We start from the raw sequence: 15,983 nt of genomic DNA on the forward strand, positions 1-15,983 counted from the left end.
AAAATGGAGGTTTGGTTGGTCCATGGATGACCCAATAGCCTTTTTTATTTAAAAACCATGGAAATTTTGAGAAAGTAGGATCTGTGGTTTAGAGTTTGCCTCATTGCTTCCACACAAGAAAAATGGATTACAAACCCATCTTATACTGGTGCAATTACAGCCCAATAACTTCAACCTTTTTTTTTTTTGGAATATCATCTGGAATAACTCCGACTTCCTACTTGTTCATTCTACAAATGAGTAAATTACCTAAAAAGATGTACTCCTTTGATTTATACCCCAAAGTGGAAGATACTAATATCCTTTTTCATATTTTTTGCAGGGAAGAAATGGAGGTGTAAGAAGTTCCCTTTATAAATATCTGAAACATCTCAAATCTCCATATTTTCAGGAGTGTATGCAAGGAAAGATGTGAAGAGGCTAGGGTTTTGAACACAATATGATATGTTAGAGAAATAAATTAGCAAGATTAATCATATGAGGTTCCTTGCATGTTGAAGAGATATGGGTGCAAGAAATTCTATTTATTGACAACTGAATCAGTTGTGTGTACAAGGCAATTAGTTGTGACAATGCTAGGGTTTTGAAAATAATATGAGATTTTAGAGAAAGAAACTTTATTTATGGGATTGCTTCTAGGATTGAGAGTGGAGAGAGGATAGCCACTCCACCTCCAACTGATGATGAACAAAGTTTAAGCATGAATTTAATTGAGTTTCTTCCAGTGTCAGCTACTAGTTTCAACTTGCTCCATCCAAGTTTCTCTGCCCAATGACCACTGGAAAGTAGAGTGGTCCTCTTTGTACTCAGTGTAATGTTATAAAGGTGTGTTGGTCCCTCACCTATAGAGTGGCCTCTCATTTTCCTAGTGGCTATCTTCCAAATAAAACTGAAAAAGCTCTTAGGGTTTAGACTACAACTTTGGGATCCACATGAAATGATCTTATCTAAATGAGTTTTTTTTTCCCATCTTTAAATCATATATCATCTAAAATCTAATCTTGAGCATCATGATTTAGTTATAAGGTTTGTGAGAAAATATTTCCAATTATTAACTGAGTTCAGCTCTTAATTAGAATCATGTCACATGTTGGTTTAAACTCATGTTGTAAAGAAAATGGTATAGTAAGAACTATATTTTTGCTAATCTTGGTATATCCTTCAAATGCCAAAATTTCCTGTTTATTTTTATTATTTTAATGACATGGTTATATTCTAATTGTCATAAAACTCGCACACAATCTTTGAAACATTTGATTTTTTTTTTCTTTCACTAGGCAAGCAATTTGGTTAGTAGTCAAGGTGAAGGTGGATTCAACGAGATTTGAAGCTAGGTCATGGAATCAACACTCTAGATGCGTGCCTTTACCAACTTAGCTAAGTTGGCACCTTCCACAGTCCTTGACACGTATATGCTACATAAAGTTATCCTTAGGTATCCATAAAGCCTTTACTGTTGTCTTTTAAGATAGGTGGTATGTTCTTGCAGTTGAAGTTGTTGTTTGCAGGCTATAGTTATGATCGGTTACAGTAAATTTTTTTAATTTTTTTTAAATAAACAATTAATCTAGAACTATAACTGAAGTTAACTGTCTGATTGATTTTGTACTAGTGATTGCAATTCATTCACCGCGGAATATTTTCTTTATGACATTAACAATTCTCTTAACTTCTGTTTACTTGGATATATGGTTAATCACTTCTAGTTTATATGATAATACAATTATTAAGTCATTGCCACATAGGGGTAGAGAAGACCAACCCAACTTATTTATTGAGGTGATGATAGCTCAGTACGCACGGCGAAACTTATTTGATAGGTGTAATGTATGCCACATGGATGCAAATGCTCCATACCTTTTTCTTTTCTTTCCTATTGCACATGGTTGGTGGAATTAGGGCATCTCGATCTCTTTCTCAAATTGGGAGACTTCTTCAATAAGTTTATTCTCTGCAAAGAAATTAGATTTCTAGTTTGAAACCTACTCAAAGTTCAGTTGATTTCAACAGCAAAATTCAAAGGAGGGCAATAAATGGCATTGCAGGATTCTCACCCTCATCTACTCTGAATTATCAGTAATTGAAACTCGATTTGTTGCAAAAAGTACCGATATTTCCACTTACATGTAAGTTTATCAGAAAACCCTATAGATCTAGTCATGGAGGATGAGTAATACTTATGTTTACCTTTTCCTTATCATGTGTGTTATGCTTCAATTTTTCCCAACTAGGGTGCATACATTTATGAATTTACTACTTCATTTGTACTCATGGATTGTCTATTTCATGGGTATGAGTAGTATCAAAGAGATTCATATTCATTTTCCATTAAATTTAGATGCTTACACAAGTGCTACACAGAATTCTAGTTGCGATTCTTGAATATATAAACATGAATTCAACTAAACCCATGTTTAGCATCAATTTCAAAACTATACTTTAGTAATGATTACCTTGATCTTCTTTTTTACATGTATGCTATGAAAGTGAAATTATAACTGATTTATAGGTGTTAGCTAGATAGTAATTCTAGTTTTTTTTTCTTAATTTTACTTGCCAAAAGACTACATCACAATATGTTACATTAAAGGGAAACTCAGTACCCATATTTAAGTTGAAACTTTTTTTCTTATGATGGAATCTCTGATAATATTTTCTTCTATCAGTCCCCTTGCATGCAATGAAGTTAATTTTAAGGCACAAATGGTGAAAGACAAAGATGATTACCAATTCGATAGAAAAAGAACTCTCAGCGAAGAAGGAAGACAACACCATTGTAGACAAGATCAGTAAAGATTCATCTAGTTCAAGATATTGGTCGGGTCTAAATAATCCTCGGGTTGTACGTGTCTCACGGTCCTTTGGAGGAAAAGATAGACACAGCAAAGTTTGTACAATAAAAGGATTGAGAGACAGGCGTGTCAGGCTTTCGGTACCCACTGCTATTCAATTGTATGATCTTCAACACAAGCTTGGACTTAATCAACCTAGCAAAGTTGTTGATTGGTTGCTTAATGCTGCTAAAGATGAGATTGATGAACTTCCTCCACTCCAAATACCACCAGGAAGCTTTGGTCAATTCCCTCAGTCTTTTATATCTTATGAAGCAAATGGGTTGCAAACTTCTCTTGCTTCCCGTGTAGATGGAAAGATAGACTATGTGAAGGATGTTGGGTCTCACTCTTCACCAACTGTTAAGGATGATAGACCCAAGTCTACATATTGGAATCGTATTAATTCTCCTTTGAGGTCTAAATGTAAAGAAGTTGCACAAGAAACGATCAATGAAAAAAGAAATTGGATCAACAGAAATGAAGATGAAAATCAAGGTATTGAAGTTCAAAATGCACAAGTTTTATCTCATAACTCTCTTCCTAGAGTTGGTGATTCTTCCTTTTCAGGCTTGTTAAACAGTGTCATGCCACAAAATTCCTACTACCACTGGGGTCATCAAAATTTCCCTTTATCAAGTTTAGGAAATACTGGATATTCGATCCAAACCGACGATCCCCATAACTATAATGTCATATCGATGCCATCCCCACTGTCTCTGCCATCTGCATCTCAGCTGTTGTTTTGTCCAGCACCAGCACCACCCTCTTTCTTTTTTCCATTTGTTACTTCACAAGTAGAGTGCAATCCAAGACCAATCAACCATCTTCATATGTTGAGCTCAACTTCACAAAATCTCCATACCAGTTCTCTCAACTTAACCAATTACCCACCAATGAGACCTCTCCAATATGGTATAAATCCTAGTCCTAGGCTTCTCCATTCCCAAAACAACAATGAAAGTCAATCAAATAAGGGGAATGGTGGCCCTTCAAGTACCTTTGCTTCGACTTCCTTTCAAAACGATCCTAAGGCATTCTGTGGATGAGATATCTCACTCTTCATATAAAAAAAACACATGTCAGTAGAAGAGAACTGCTAAAAGGTCCTGGGCAATGGTTATATGCTTTATATTGTGATAGTTGTTGATGCATGGAAGAGGGAGAGAAGTATTGTTTGTGAGCATGAAATGAAGGGCATCCTACCTGTTTCAAGATCTGGGCGACATTGTTCATGGTTTCGATGTTGAACAAATTTGGTACAAGTCAAATTGCACCATAGAGTGTTTTCAAATATGAACATAAAGAAGTTGTAGGACACTATAGTATGTTTCTTAGTATGTGGATGTAAACATCTTCAAATGTATGAGTTATCAAGGAAGTATGTAACAGTGAGTATTATTTGATATTTGATGTATATTGTCTTTATTTGGAGTTGGTCTGATTATGATCTATTGCATTAGTTCACAAATTTTGGGTTCATGAAATACATTCCTCCAATGGTTCCCCCAACCAATTAAACCTAGATTATTTGACTGGTAGTTGCAGAAACTTTCTACCCTCGGTGCCACACTCATTCTATCTTCTAGTCCAGAATATAGCTTCAGCTCCTGCTTCTGAAAATAATTCAACTGAAATCTAAAACTGATTTGAAATAGCGTCGCTAGCTTCTCTAATCCCACACCAGAATCCCTCCCTCTGATCTCATTCCTACTTGCAACTAAGATTGGACTTTGGATAGTGATCTTGCATCCTTGAACATAGCATTTGCAATCTTGTGACATAATTCTCTCTCTCTCTCTCTCTCTCTCTCTCTCTCTCTCTCTCTCTCTCTCTCTCTCTCTCACACACACACACAAGCCTTTTAAAACCATGTAATATCCCTTGAAACCAAAAAGCATGCAACCAATAACAGAATTGGTTCAAGATCTAGTATACCCATGTATGCATGTATACATAATTTGATTAAAAGCATTATAACCATGTTCATTTACACCATGCAATTTGTTTTTCACATGGAGATCAAGGAGACCTAGACCTTAAGTTTCAATACCCTAGAAGTTAGAAAGAAGTCTCTAATAGAGAACCATCAATTTCCATTTTCCTCTTGAAACCAAGAATGGAAGCATCACAAAGCCCAAAATGGAAGATAAGCTGAAGTGATGTAAGAGCAGTGCAAGATGTGTGTAAGAAAGAGACCAACTCAAGATCTCACAAGATCCAAGAAAATAAACAAACAATAGCAAGTTGGTTGTTGGGTCGAAGGACACCCATGAAAGGGGCAGAAATAAAAGGTTGCTGGTGGTCCTTGAAAGGCTGTTGCTTCTTTTTTTTACTAAAGAAAAAAAAAAAGGAAGACTACGAAGGTTTACTGATGTGGTTTTCCATGGAAGAATGAGATAGTGACATGTGGGGGCAGACAAATTAAAGTTACCTAGCGAACCAGTTTTAATTGAGTCCGACTTTGAAGCTTTGAAGCGGGAAGAAACCCTACTCATTACATGACACGTGGCACTTTGAATTTATTTGATGACCTTATATTTCATCAAATTTTGAAATACATCCTTAAAAATGCCCACCTATAATCCAATGGAATGGAGGTGGTTCCTTCCAAATTTTGAAGCAGGCTTCAAAGGTTTTTACCGTTTTAATTGAGGAAAAAATAGGGATCTACTATATTGGCACTCCAACATTTACTTGTTACACCCTGATTCTTAAATTATTTATCACTCAAACGGAAGATTAAAGTACACTCTTTAAGCATTATCAAGGTTTGGCTCAAATTATAATCTCAACATTACCTAACATTATAACACCCTGTTGCAACGATTTCAATAATTGTTTATAATTATGATTAGGCTCATGTAAAATTTTAAATTCAAAATTATAGAAATGTTGGAGAGAGAGAGAGAGAACTTCTATTGGTATCCCAACTTTTACTTAGTTTCTTTAATTTTGATTGAGGTGTAATAAGTAAAAGTTGGAGTGCCAATAGAAAAGAAAAAAAGAGGAAATGGCTGGGCAGGTAGCCTGTTTCATCCTCTCACGTGTCACTACATCATTGGTTCCTTGGACACCATCATAAATTGTCCAAAGATTAATGGGGTTTTAGAGGTTGTGGTAACAACTGTCATAGAAGGTGACCACAAGCTTAATGTCTGGACCACAGGCATGCATGCTACCTGACGCATGTTTGGATTCAAGTGAGTTAAAGAGAAAAACCCGGCCGAGTCAACTGTTTTTTTTTTTTTTTTTCTAATATATAAAATAATTATTTTTAATAATTTAATGTTATTGAACATTTATTTAAATGTTTGCTTGGGAAAAACAATTGCTCACAGAATCTGACATCCACCAATCACATGAATTTACATCATGGTTTTAAAACTCATTTTGATGTTTCGTCCATAAATAAGACCGAGTCATCTTGGATGAGTTATCTGATTTATTCGAGACTTTGAGAGCATCTTCAAATTACAAAATTCCCCTCGTTAGACTTTGTGGGATTGCTCGTACCATGATTCGCTGAAATCTAGGGTTGACTATTCCTTTAGCAAAAAATCAATTTTGACTGGTGGGATGGGTTTGAGCCCAAAATTTGGAGCCAAAACCAAAGATTGAATCTTCTAATTTGGAAGTGCATTAACATTTCTCTCTTCTGATCGATGATTGTGATAATGATACATAAACAGGCCTTTAATTTTGTAATTAGAGCATTTCTATTCTTACAACAATATTTGATTACAACATACGAGTCTTAGAACTGGATGATTTTCTAAGATGTGAAGGTTTTTTTTTTTTTTTTTTGTAAATTATCTCACCCCATTCTCTGATACTGGTTTTTTTTCCTAATTTTGCTATTCGTATTACGTTTTCATCTCTTGTTTGGTCTAGGATGGATACAATAAATGACATAGATTAATGGTGCAAGGAAGCGGACCGACTGGATCTGTAACCATTAAGACTTGATCTCTCCTTCACGCTCCACATGTTAATCTTCACCATGGATTGGATTTAGGATTTTTTGTACTAAACCTAAATCTATTGACCTTGGTTAGTAAATTTCTGTGTGTGTGTGTGTGTGTGTGTGTGAGAGAGAGAAAGAGAGACATAAATGGAGGTATACAAGTTGGAAACTTGGAAAAAGAGTTAAGGGAGACAATATAATTGGTGTTAGAAGAAAAATATTGATGTGGCAATAGAAGTTCTTTTTTCCTTCAACATGTATATCATACTTGTAAAAACAACCCAATTAGAAACCAAACACCACCATTTCTGAATAATAAATGGGATATAATTATTTTAGCACAAATCGACCCGAACATAAATAAATGGATCTAGTTCAATACCCACTTATTAACGATTGGATCAAGTTCTACCTTACCCTAACCAGACCCTTTACAGCCCGGGCGAGCTCCAGTGAGGAATAACTATTTCCATCAGATGACAATAACCATTTCAAATATATAAATTTTTAGAATATGATTGAGAGCAATTTCTAATAGAAAGGAAGATTCTGTCTGTAAATGTTGATCTCTTTGGCTCATTCTTCATCGTCAATGCCTTATCCCAATTATCTGTAATCAACAAAATGAATCTTGTTCTGCATTCGTGTATCCAGATCAAATCATTGGGGGATAAGACACTGTTGTTGATGACAGAAACCTGGTTCTGCCGTTTAATGTCATATTCAATCATAATGAACAATGGTGGCAAATCAAATATTAACGAATTTACTTAAACCCCGTAACTTACTTATAACCTAATAAGTTCATGTTCCGAAAATCTACAACCTGAAATTTGACAGATGTCCATAGAAAATGTATAACACTGCAGAAAAAATATCTAAACACAACATACTACAATCTCTCTCATCTAAGGGAAGTAGACTGGCCAGTTGTCGTAGTATGAATCCCGCATTTCCCTGTCCATGTACTGGTTCCACTGCAATAAAATGAAAAAAAAAAAAAAAACAAGGAAAGAGTTCCTATTCAGGTTAAAAATCATTGAATTCCATATCATGTATCAAACAACATTTGGTTATGACAGTTTGGATCATCCAATCGGTGCTATTTCCATCATCTTGGAACCATAGGTCAATGGTTGAGATCAGTCAGTCATGTAAGTATAGATGGTTTGCACCACAGTAGACATGTTTAGATATGACCCAAGTTCAAGAAGGAAAAGTTTTGTTTTTGTCATTTCAAAATTGATTGAACAAACGGGAATGAGAAATATTTGGCAAGAGATTTTTTTTTGTGCTAAACTTGGTCTGACTTCAAATTTTGAGATAAAGATTGGTGATAGTAACATAAAATGTGTTTAAATTATAGGTATGATCAAGATTAGAGGTGTTGACTCAATAATAGGATCATGGGTTTTAGAGCACCTTATAAACCAACAAGAGTCAACCCCTATGTGCTTTCCTTCTGCTCAACAGCTTCAAGGCAAGCGAACCAAACCTTTCCTCATTCATCTTATCAGCTTTCCTCAGTTTCCAAACTCCTTTGGAAGAGATTCTTTTATAGATGAAATAAAAGGGGGGGGGGGGGGGGGGGGGGGGTGATGATGGAAGAGAAAGAAGAAAGGTGTCAGAGAGCTTGTTTAAAGGTTTTTTTTTTTCCTTTGGACAGGCATAGAACTGTTTAAAGGTGATTCTTTTGTAGGCATAAAACTGTTTAAAAGGTAGTTTTGTGCTAGGCTTTCTTTTCGAAAGGTTCTCTTATAAATTTGTGCTAACTATTTTTAAGATCATGTTAGTAAACAAATTTGAACATAAATCATTTTGAGTGATTATACATTTATCCTTGAAATTTAAAAAAAAAATGCAAAAATATATAAATAATTAATGGATTTAGCAACTAATATTCACATGCTTGTATATAAAATCACGCTTAAATTTTCCCATTTTAGCTTTTGATCAATTATAAAACCCATCATATGAAATTGCAGAGAATTGAGAAATGGGTATGTGGAAGAAATTCAACTTGTATTAGAATCAGATGAACTTCAAGGAATCATCACACCAATGCAACTTTTGAACAGTTAGCCAATTCTTACTTGCCTTACTCCTATATCTAACACAAAATATTGGCTAGATAGACTAAGTCTGAGAGGACAGACAAGCATGTCCACTCAGCAAGTTTATGAGCTTGATTGGGCCATAAAGTAACCATGAATTTTTTTTTCCCCTTTGAAAGAGAAACTATTGAGCTCCAAAGGACCCCAGTAATAAGAAGTCAAACACTCACCTTGAACTTATATGGCTGCCTTTTCTGCAGTGCTTTCTTCCAGTGGTACTGCTCGAACAGCATTGCTTTGTCATGCCAGCTGCAAATGGTAGTTCAAAAGGTGAAGGGAAAAAAACCCAAAAAAATGTGCACGTCTGCTCAGTTTCTATCTGTATTAAACTTAGGTGATATAATGATCAAATGCCAGTGAACCACATGCGCTAAGATGTAGAAAGGATTGGCATGGAAAACATGCAATCCTACCTGACAGAGTCACTTGCTGTGATAATGACATGAGAGGTCTAATCACAACAAATTGACACAGAAATTTTTGAGAAGAAAGAATGATCACACTCCTCAAAAGCCTGAACATTTCTCTTTTTCCCCATGACTTTTTCCACATGGCAAAAAAGACAACCATTGTCCAATTTTGGGTAGTCAGGTAACCAAAAATAAGAATTATATCAAAAAATGTGGTCCCAGAAAAAAAAATTAACAGCAAGAAAATCTTAGAACCCTTCGCAACATAAGAGGAAAGAAAGAACTATTAACAAAAATCGAGAAAATATAATGAACTCACAGAAAATAATCCATTCTTGCACTATGGCCACAATTTATCATCCTCAAACATGGGGCACATGGACACACCATCAATGAGGGTGATGAAGCCAAAGATTGACTCAACCTCCTAATCATTAAATTTCTTCAGAAATCAAAATCCCAAAATAAATTCTTCCATCCCAAACCATAAACATATTTATCATTTGGGCATCCTTACAAGAGAAAGAAAAGGGTTAGAACAAGTCGTCCATCAAAGTGGAATCCACTCATTGTCTAAACTCCCAAAATTTAACTCTATCACCCTTGCCACCACAAAATGAATACGCTACGCAAATTCATAACAAAGTATCACGATACCTCTCCACGTGCTACCACCATACAACAATCTAGTAATCTTGATGCCCCATCAAAAGTTCTTAGTGAATATCCACAGCAATTTTTAGCTAAAATCCTATAATTGCATTTTGAAAGCTCCACCCCTTCTCCAAATACTTTGATTCTCCACTTCCAATCTCCAATGCCACTTCTTAAAATAACATGTAGGACATCTACAGCTCTAAGTAGTTTTCTAATTCTATTAGGTTTTATTTATATTTCGAGTAAGATTTCTATTTCATAATTATGTTAGGAATACCATTCCTTATTAGTTTCTAATTTGTTTTAAATTCATTTTTATTTAGCTATAATTAGTAGTGCTTAGAAGTCTCCAATTTGAGTTCTAATAGAATTAGCAAGTTAGTATTATGTTATAGATAGTTAGGAATGTTAATTTTAGTAGGATTACAAGTTGTTATAATGGAATTATCTGTATAAGGAGCTCCAAATCCGAAAATCAATCAATTCAATTATCTTTTCTCTTTTAATTACTTTTTAGCTATATGCTTTATTTTCTTTCAAGTTATTGTTTGTTTATCAATTAAATCTATTGATTCAAATTGATTTTGAGTGTTCCATTGAACACAATCTGTCGAATCTATCAATTTGCACACTTCCGCTATATAAAAATCTAAGGTTATGAATTGGGAACAAACAATCTTGAAGTTAATTGGGTGATATTGAAATGTATTATATTAGGAATACCACAAAAGATCATTGATCAACGTTTACAACCTTGAAACAACACAAAAATGCATGGTAAAAAGGACACGTATTACAAATATGGAGGCTTGAGAGAGTAATCTTAATCAAAACCACCTTATCTCTTCAAATAAATATTGATTTTCCACAAGGCCAAGCTCTTGTTGACTCTCTCAATAACTGGACCCCATAAAGTCTTAAGACCTATAACTCGCCCCAAGTGGAAGATCTAGATATTTCATAGGGAAACACTATTGTATCCCAAAGCATATGCAAAACGATCTAAGTGTCCTCGACACCCACCCTTATGACCGTATTCTTTCCCAAGTTCATGTGTAAACTGATGTAACATCAAAACAACATAGGAGGCTTGTAAGAAACCCTAACCGATCCACTAAAGATTCAAAATATTATATTGAATCATCGGCAAATTTAAGATTAGAAACCCTAACAAATTAACTCATCTTACATCAAAACCCCTTCAACTCCCCAATATCAAATGCAAGGGAAATAAACTTACTTAAAATTCAATCACAAATAATACATACAAAAAGGGGGCGTTCGATGGACAGAAGCAAAAAAAACAGAATTCGTGAAAGAGATTGCACATAAATAACTCCATGTTATTTACAACCACTTCCCTCCCCAAGATATTAACTTAAAAAAAAGGCTTATTTTCTCTCTCTCTCCCTCCTTCCTTTAGCACCATTAACGAACCAGCAAACCTCGAACGATTCACACACGAAACCCTCTCTCCGTACATCATTCACCCAGCACTCTTCAAACCCTTTCACATGAAACCCTCTCTCTGTGAATCAAACACAACCCAACACTTTTAGGATAATGATTCCTAGAATCGATCTGAGGAATCTTAGGAAGTTGGTTGATAAGAATTTGAAGACGGCACCGAATAGTAACTCTCTCTCCTTTCTATCTCTCCGCACTTTTGAAGTAACTAAACCGTGCAGATGAACATGATGTGATAATCAATATCTTTGTCTTTTATTTTTGTACAGGTCCTTCAAAGAAATTACAGGGCACATGTTTTAGAGGATTTTGTTAACAAGTGGGATTGTGTAATCAGGGAGTGAGGATTAGCATACCATAAATTATTAGAGTGCTATTGTACTTGTCTTTAGTCACTATGGAACCATTCACTGTGTTGTGAATAACCCCTTGTGGAATATACATTTTTATCCCACAAATTTCGTGACCTATTATGCATTTGAGATTAAGTGTCCATGGGGCTTAATTTCACTGTCATTCTGTCCAACTGACTAGTGCGGGCATTTGCAATTCTCCTTTTCACAGAAAGGAATGACATTTTACTACAACTGTACAGTTTTTTTTTTCAGCACTATTTTGCGAATCATGCCCTAGAAGAACATGGGTTTCAAGGGAAATCCAACACCAACAGGTGAAGTTTGGCTCCCTAAGAAAACTTCCAATGAGTCCCAACAGCCCTACGTTCAACATCAGTTGTTTCTTGAGTTGCAGATTAAGTTGTTCACAGTCTCTTTATGTCGATAACATTGTGATAGTAGCATCTATTAAATGTATCAAAAATACCATAGTCGACCCAGTTTGAATGCACCAAAAATTCTTACATTACATAACATGTTTTAAAAAATTTGTACCAGCCCAAAGAGGCTTTAAAGGAGATCAAGGAGACCCATGTTTTAAATACACATTGTAAGATAATTAGGGATGGCCTTTCTTTTCAATCCAGTCTAGAACAAAAATTGAACGTACGGAATTAGTTCAACATTGAAAGCAAACCAGTCAAGAGCAAAATTTTAATTATGACTAAAATGCGAAACATAAATCACAAACTGAACAAGTAAATCTCAACTTCAAAATATAAAGTTTTCAAGAAACTGTTTCAAGTTTTAAATAAAATAGTATCAACGCGATCACTAAAAAATGCAAAAATTGTCAATTCAGACCCTATATGATGAAAAATCTAAATTGAGGATTGCTTGAACGACTAAAAACAATCGATGAGCCTAATACCAAAATTAAAGAGAAGCCATGATTCAAAAAAATGGGTAATATTCTCAACAACTCATTTCGAAACTAAAAAATCAAACAGAGATCGGCTCAAGAGGCCAATTTCAAATTTAAGAAAACTGAACAAAGTCATAAATCAAAACAACTCAAGAAGTAGGGTTTTTGTGTTTGATTCAGAGAGAGAAGAGTACGAGAGAGCGAGCGAGTCAAGTGAGATTCACAAAGAGAGGGTGTTGGTTCGTAAATGGAGAGTATGAGAGAGTGAGAGAGAATAGTCGAATGAGATCTGATAGGTGAATGATGTACAAAAAGAGGGTTTCGTGTGTGAACTGTTCGAGGGTGTGAACTGTTTGATGTTTGTTGGTTCGTTAATGGTGGTGAAAGAAAAAGACAGAGAGAGAAAGAGAGTAAAGAGAATGAATTGTTTTTTAAAAGTTAACATCTTGGGAAGGGAGGTGGTTGTAAATAGCCTGGAGTTATTTGTAAATAACTCATAATTTTTTGCATAGCACGTGGTTTGTGCTTTACAACTGGAAAAAAAGTTGTCCATCCAATCTGTCATCATCGAACAAATGAAAACCTTTGTGACAAACTTTGTTTTTGCCTTTGTCCCTCAAACGCCCCTCCATATACATATATATATATATATAAAAGAAAGAGGATCCCCTTGTCTAAGATCCCCAGAACTCTTGAACTAACCAATGATGAAACCATTCACCATAATTGGGGAAAAAATGACCAAGAAAATCATTTGATTCCATCACTTATATTTCTCCCAAAAACCCATTCCTCCTAATAAGTAATCTAAGAATCCCCAGTCCCCATTTTCTATAATGATAAGTTTTTTCCATGCCTATCTTACAAACAGCCCTCAAGAACATGTATTTCCTCCTAGAATCCATGCATTTGTTGGTAATAAGCAATTCATCTAAAAAAATTCTATGGATAATAAATTCCCCTTGCTCTTTAGAAACGACTAAGGAAAAAATACTAGAACCTCCCTAGCTAGAAGTAAAAGTCTTAGTGATGATTTGGACACTACCAATCAAATTAAATGCTCTAAAATCTAATCGCATCCATCCATTGAATCTACCAAATAAAAGAGATAAAAATGACATTGGAACAACAATTCAAATAATCAAATTCATGGAAATCCTTCACTATCTCATCAAACTCCCTTTGATGATAATCCAAGAAGATTTCAAGCAAACCAAAAAGAACTTGTTCAAAGCCCATACCCTTATCGTCATCTATGTCTCTAATGGAGACCAAAATCTCTTCCACATCAAAGGCCCCTCCAACCAAATCCTTAAACTAGAATTAATGATAGCCATCACTAAATCATCCAAATACTCTGAGTCAATTGAGTCAAGAAATCTGACTCGCTAAGTCAAATGGTCTAAATGGGAGCTCAATCCGAGTCCAATTCGACGAGCCCAATGGATCACTCACCAGAGTCCATAAGAGCAAATTCAATTGCCAAGAAGTCAAATATCGCCCTCAACCCCAACCAACTAAAAATTGATTCGACTCGCAATAAATAGTGCTCAATCTCCTCGACCATGCCTTTAACAAAGATCTTTGATTTATCAACAAAAACAAAAAAAAAAAAACAAAAAACAATATGGATTCAGTCGCATTTTGATAAACCTTAAAGGTCCGGTCATGTTTTAATAAATCTTGTTCGATTATATTTTGATAAAGAGTCGTATTGGAGTGACCTCAAGCTGAACCTCATATTGCACTTCTTGACATGAAAGTGGATAGGAACCATAGATGCTTTTTCACTCTTATCTCGATAAAAAGCATCTATGGTTCCCATTCACTTTCACGTCAAGAAGTGCGATATGAGGTTCTAGCCTGAGGTCACCTCAGCATTATTCTTTCATAAATCCTGTGGGTTTAATCGTATTTTGATAAATCGTGTCCCTATGTGCATCAACACTCTTCTTTGATAAATGATAAAAGTGAGCAATCTTCTAGGCAGCATACCACAAGCACGTGAGGTCTACCACTGAGGGGTCTAATTGTGAAGGTCTAAAATTATGCTTAATGTAGATCGTACATGTTTGCAGTTGAACACGTAACAAACATGATTAGGAAAGAATCACAACATCGAAGGCATGCATAGGAATGTTGACATTTGTGAAGGAGGAGCATGAATGGGAGAATTACATATTGAGGGTGTATAAAACAAGTACATAGTTTGGAAGGGGCAGGAATGAAAGGTTTTCTTTTTTATCCATTTAAGGGAGAGGCATGTAAGGAGAAAAAAAAATGATTTTAGAAGTGGCCTTAGGGGGGGGCTACCACATGAAGGAATTTGAAATCCAGCAAAATGCTATAGATTAGCTCACGAGCCCAAGAATGTAGTTCGTGACTTCGCGAAGAACCCCGTCCAAAATCTTATGTTCCCCTTTGTTCTTTATTTTTTCATCTTCATTTTGATGATATTCGATAAATTTTCTATGAATCAAGTCTACCCCCCTACAATATCATCATCAAAGCCTTATTCCAAAGATTTTGGGGTCGGCTTTTCTCTAATTAATCCATATTCTACAAGATTTTACTTATAAATCAAATCAAATCAAATCAATATAATAAATTTCTTTGCATATATCACTAATATATATTCAAATGTGTGAAAAACTAAATCATAAAACCTCGAAAATGAAGAAACCGTGCAGCAAAATTCCCAATAACCCTAGAAAAACAAGGATGAATTTGAAGGGTTAAATAAAATAAATAAAAAAACCAAAAACTAAAACCTCAAATAAGAATTACTTGAATTGACTTGAGATCTGCCAGATGTAGGGGTTGAAGAAAGTGATTGCGGAGAACGCAAAGGAACCGATCCAAATGTTGACGAATCGTTCCGGATCGGTGTGTGGAACGCCCGGGTCACCACGGTACGCATTTCCGAAAAATCTCTCCATTTTTTTTCTTCCTCTGCAACTCAACTTACTTGATGAGACCTCTCTATCCGTTCTCTTATCTTTATGTTCTTGGCTGGTTTTGATTCTCAACCTCTCTTTACATGCCCCAACTAAAGTTTGGATCAGGTTGCTAACCTACGCCCGTGCGTAATGCGCACATAGACATCATCCATCCAATGGCATGAGACAAAGTGTCCGGACACGTCAGCTAATTGTACATAGGGGTGCAACTTGGTCCGATTCAAACCGAGAATCGAACCAAATCAATAACTTGGGGGTGGTTTGGTTCGATTTGGAACAAGTTCTGATTCGGGTTCCGGATTACGAAAATAGAGAGC

General features: G+C 35.4%; 2 protein-coding genes across 2 annotated transcripts; one reads left to right on the forward strand and one right to left on the reverse strand.

Moving 5' to 3' along the window:
* Positions 1 to 1,841: 1,841 nt before the first annotated feature.
* LOC147401366 (transcription factor TCP5-like) lies at positions 1,842 to 4,272 on the forward strand. Its single transcript, XM_086442646.1, has 2 exons — positions 1,842 to 2,126; positions 2,667 to 4,272. Exon 2 carries the CDS (start codon positions 2,720 to 2,722, stop codon positions 3,878 to 3,880), a length of 1,161 nt encoding a protein of 386 aa, XP_086298772.1. The 5' UTR covers positions 1,842 to 2,126; positions 2,667 to 2,719; the 3' UTR covers positions 3,881 to 4,272.
* A 3,269-nt stretch (positions 4,273 to 7,541) lies between these two features.
* Positions 7,542 to 15,733, reverse strand: LOC147401367 (actin T1-like protein). Its single transcript, XM_086442647.1, has 3 exons — positions 15,494 to 15,733; positions 9,083 to 9,161; positions 7,542 to 7,775 (listed from the first exon to the last, which is right to left on the reverse strand). The coding sequence occupies exons 1-3, from the start codon at positions 15,643 to 15,645 to the stop codon at positions 7,707 to 7,709; spliced, it is 300 nt and encodes a 99-aa protein (XP_086298773.1). The 5' UTR covers positions 15,646 to 15,733; the 3' UTR covers positions 7,542 to 7,706.
* Between the last annotated feature and the right edge of the window lie 250 nt (positions 15,734 to 15,983).

This window comes from Akebia trifoliata, chromosome 5 (genome assembly GCF_017979445.1).
Source record: "Akebia trifoliata isolate Shusen 1 chromosome 5, ASM1797944v1, whole genome shotgun sequence".
Lineage (NCBI taxonomy): Eukaryota > Viridiplantae > Streptophyta > Magnoliopsida > Ranunculales > Lardizabalaceae > Akebia > Akebia trifoliata.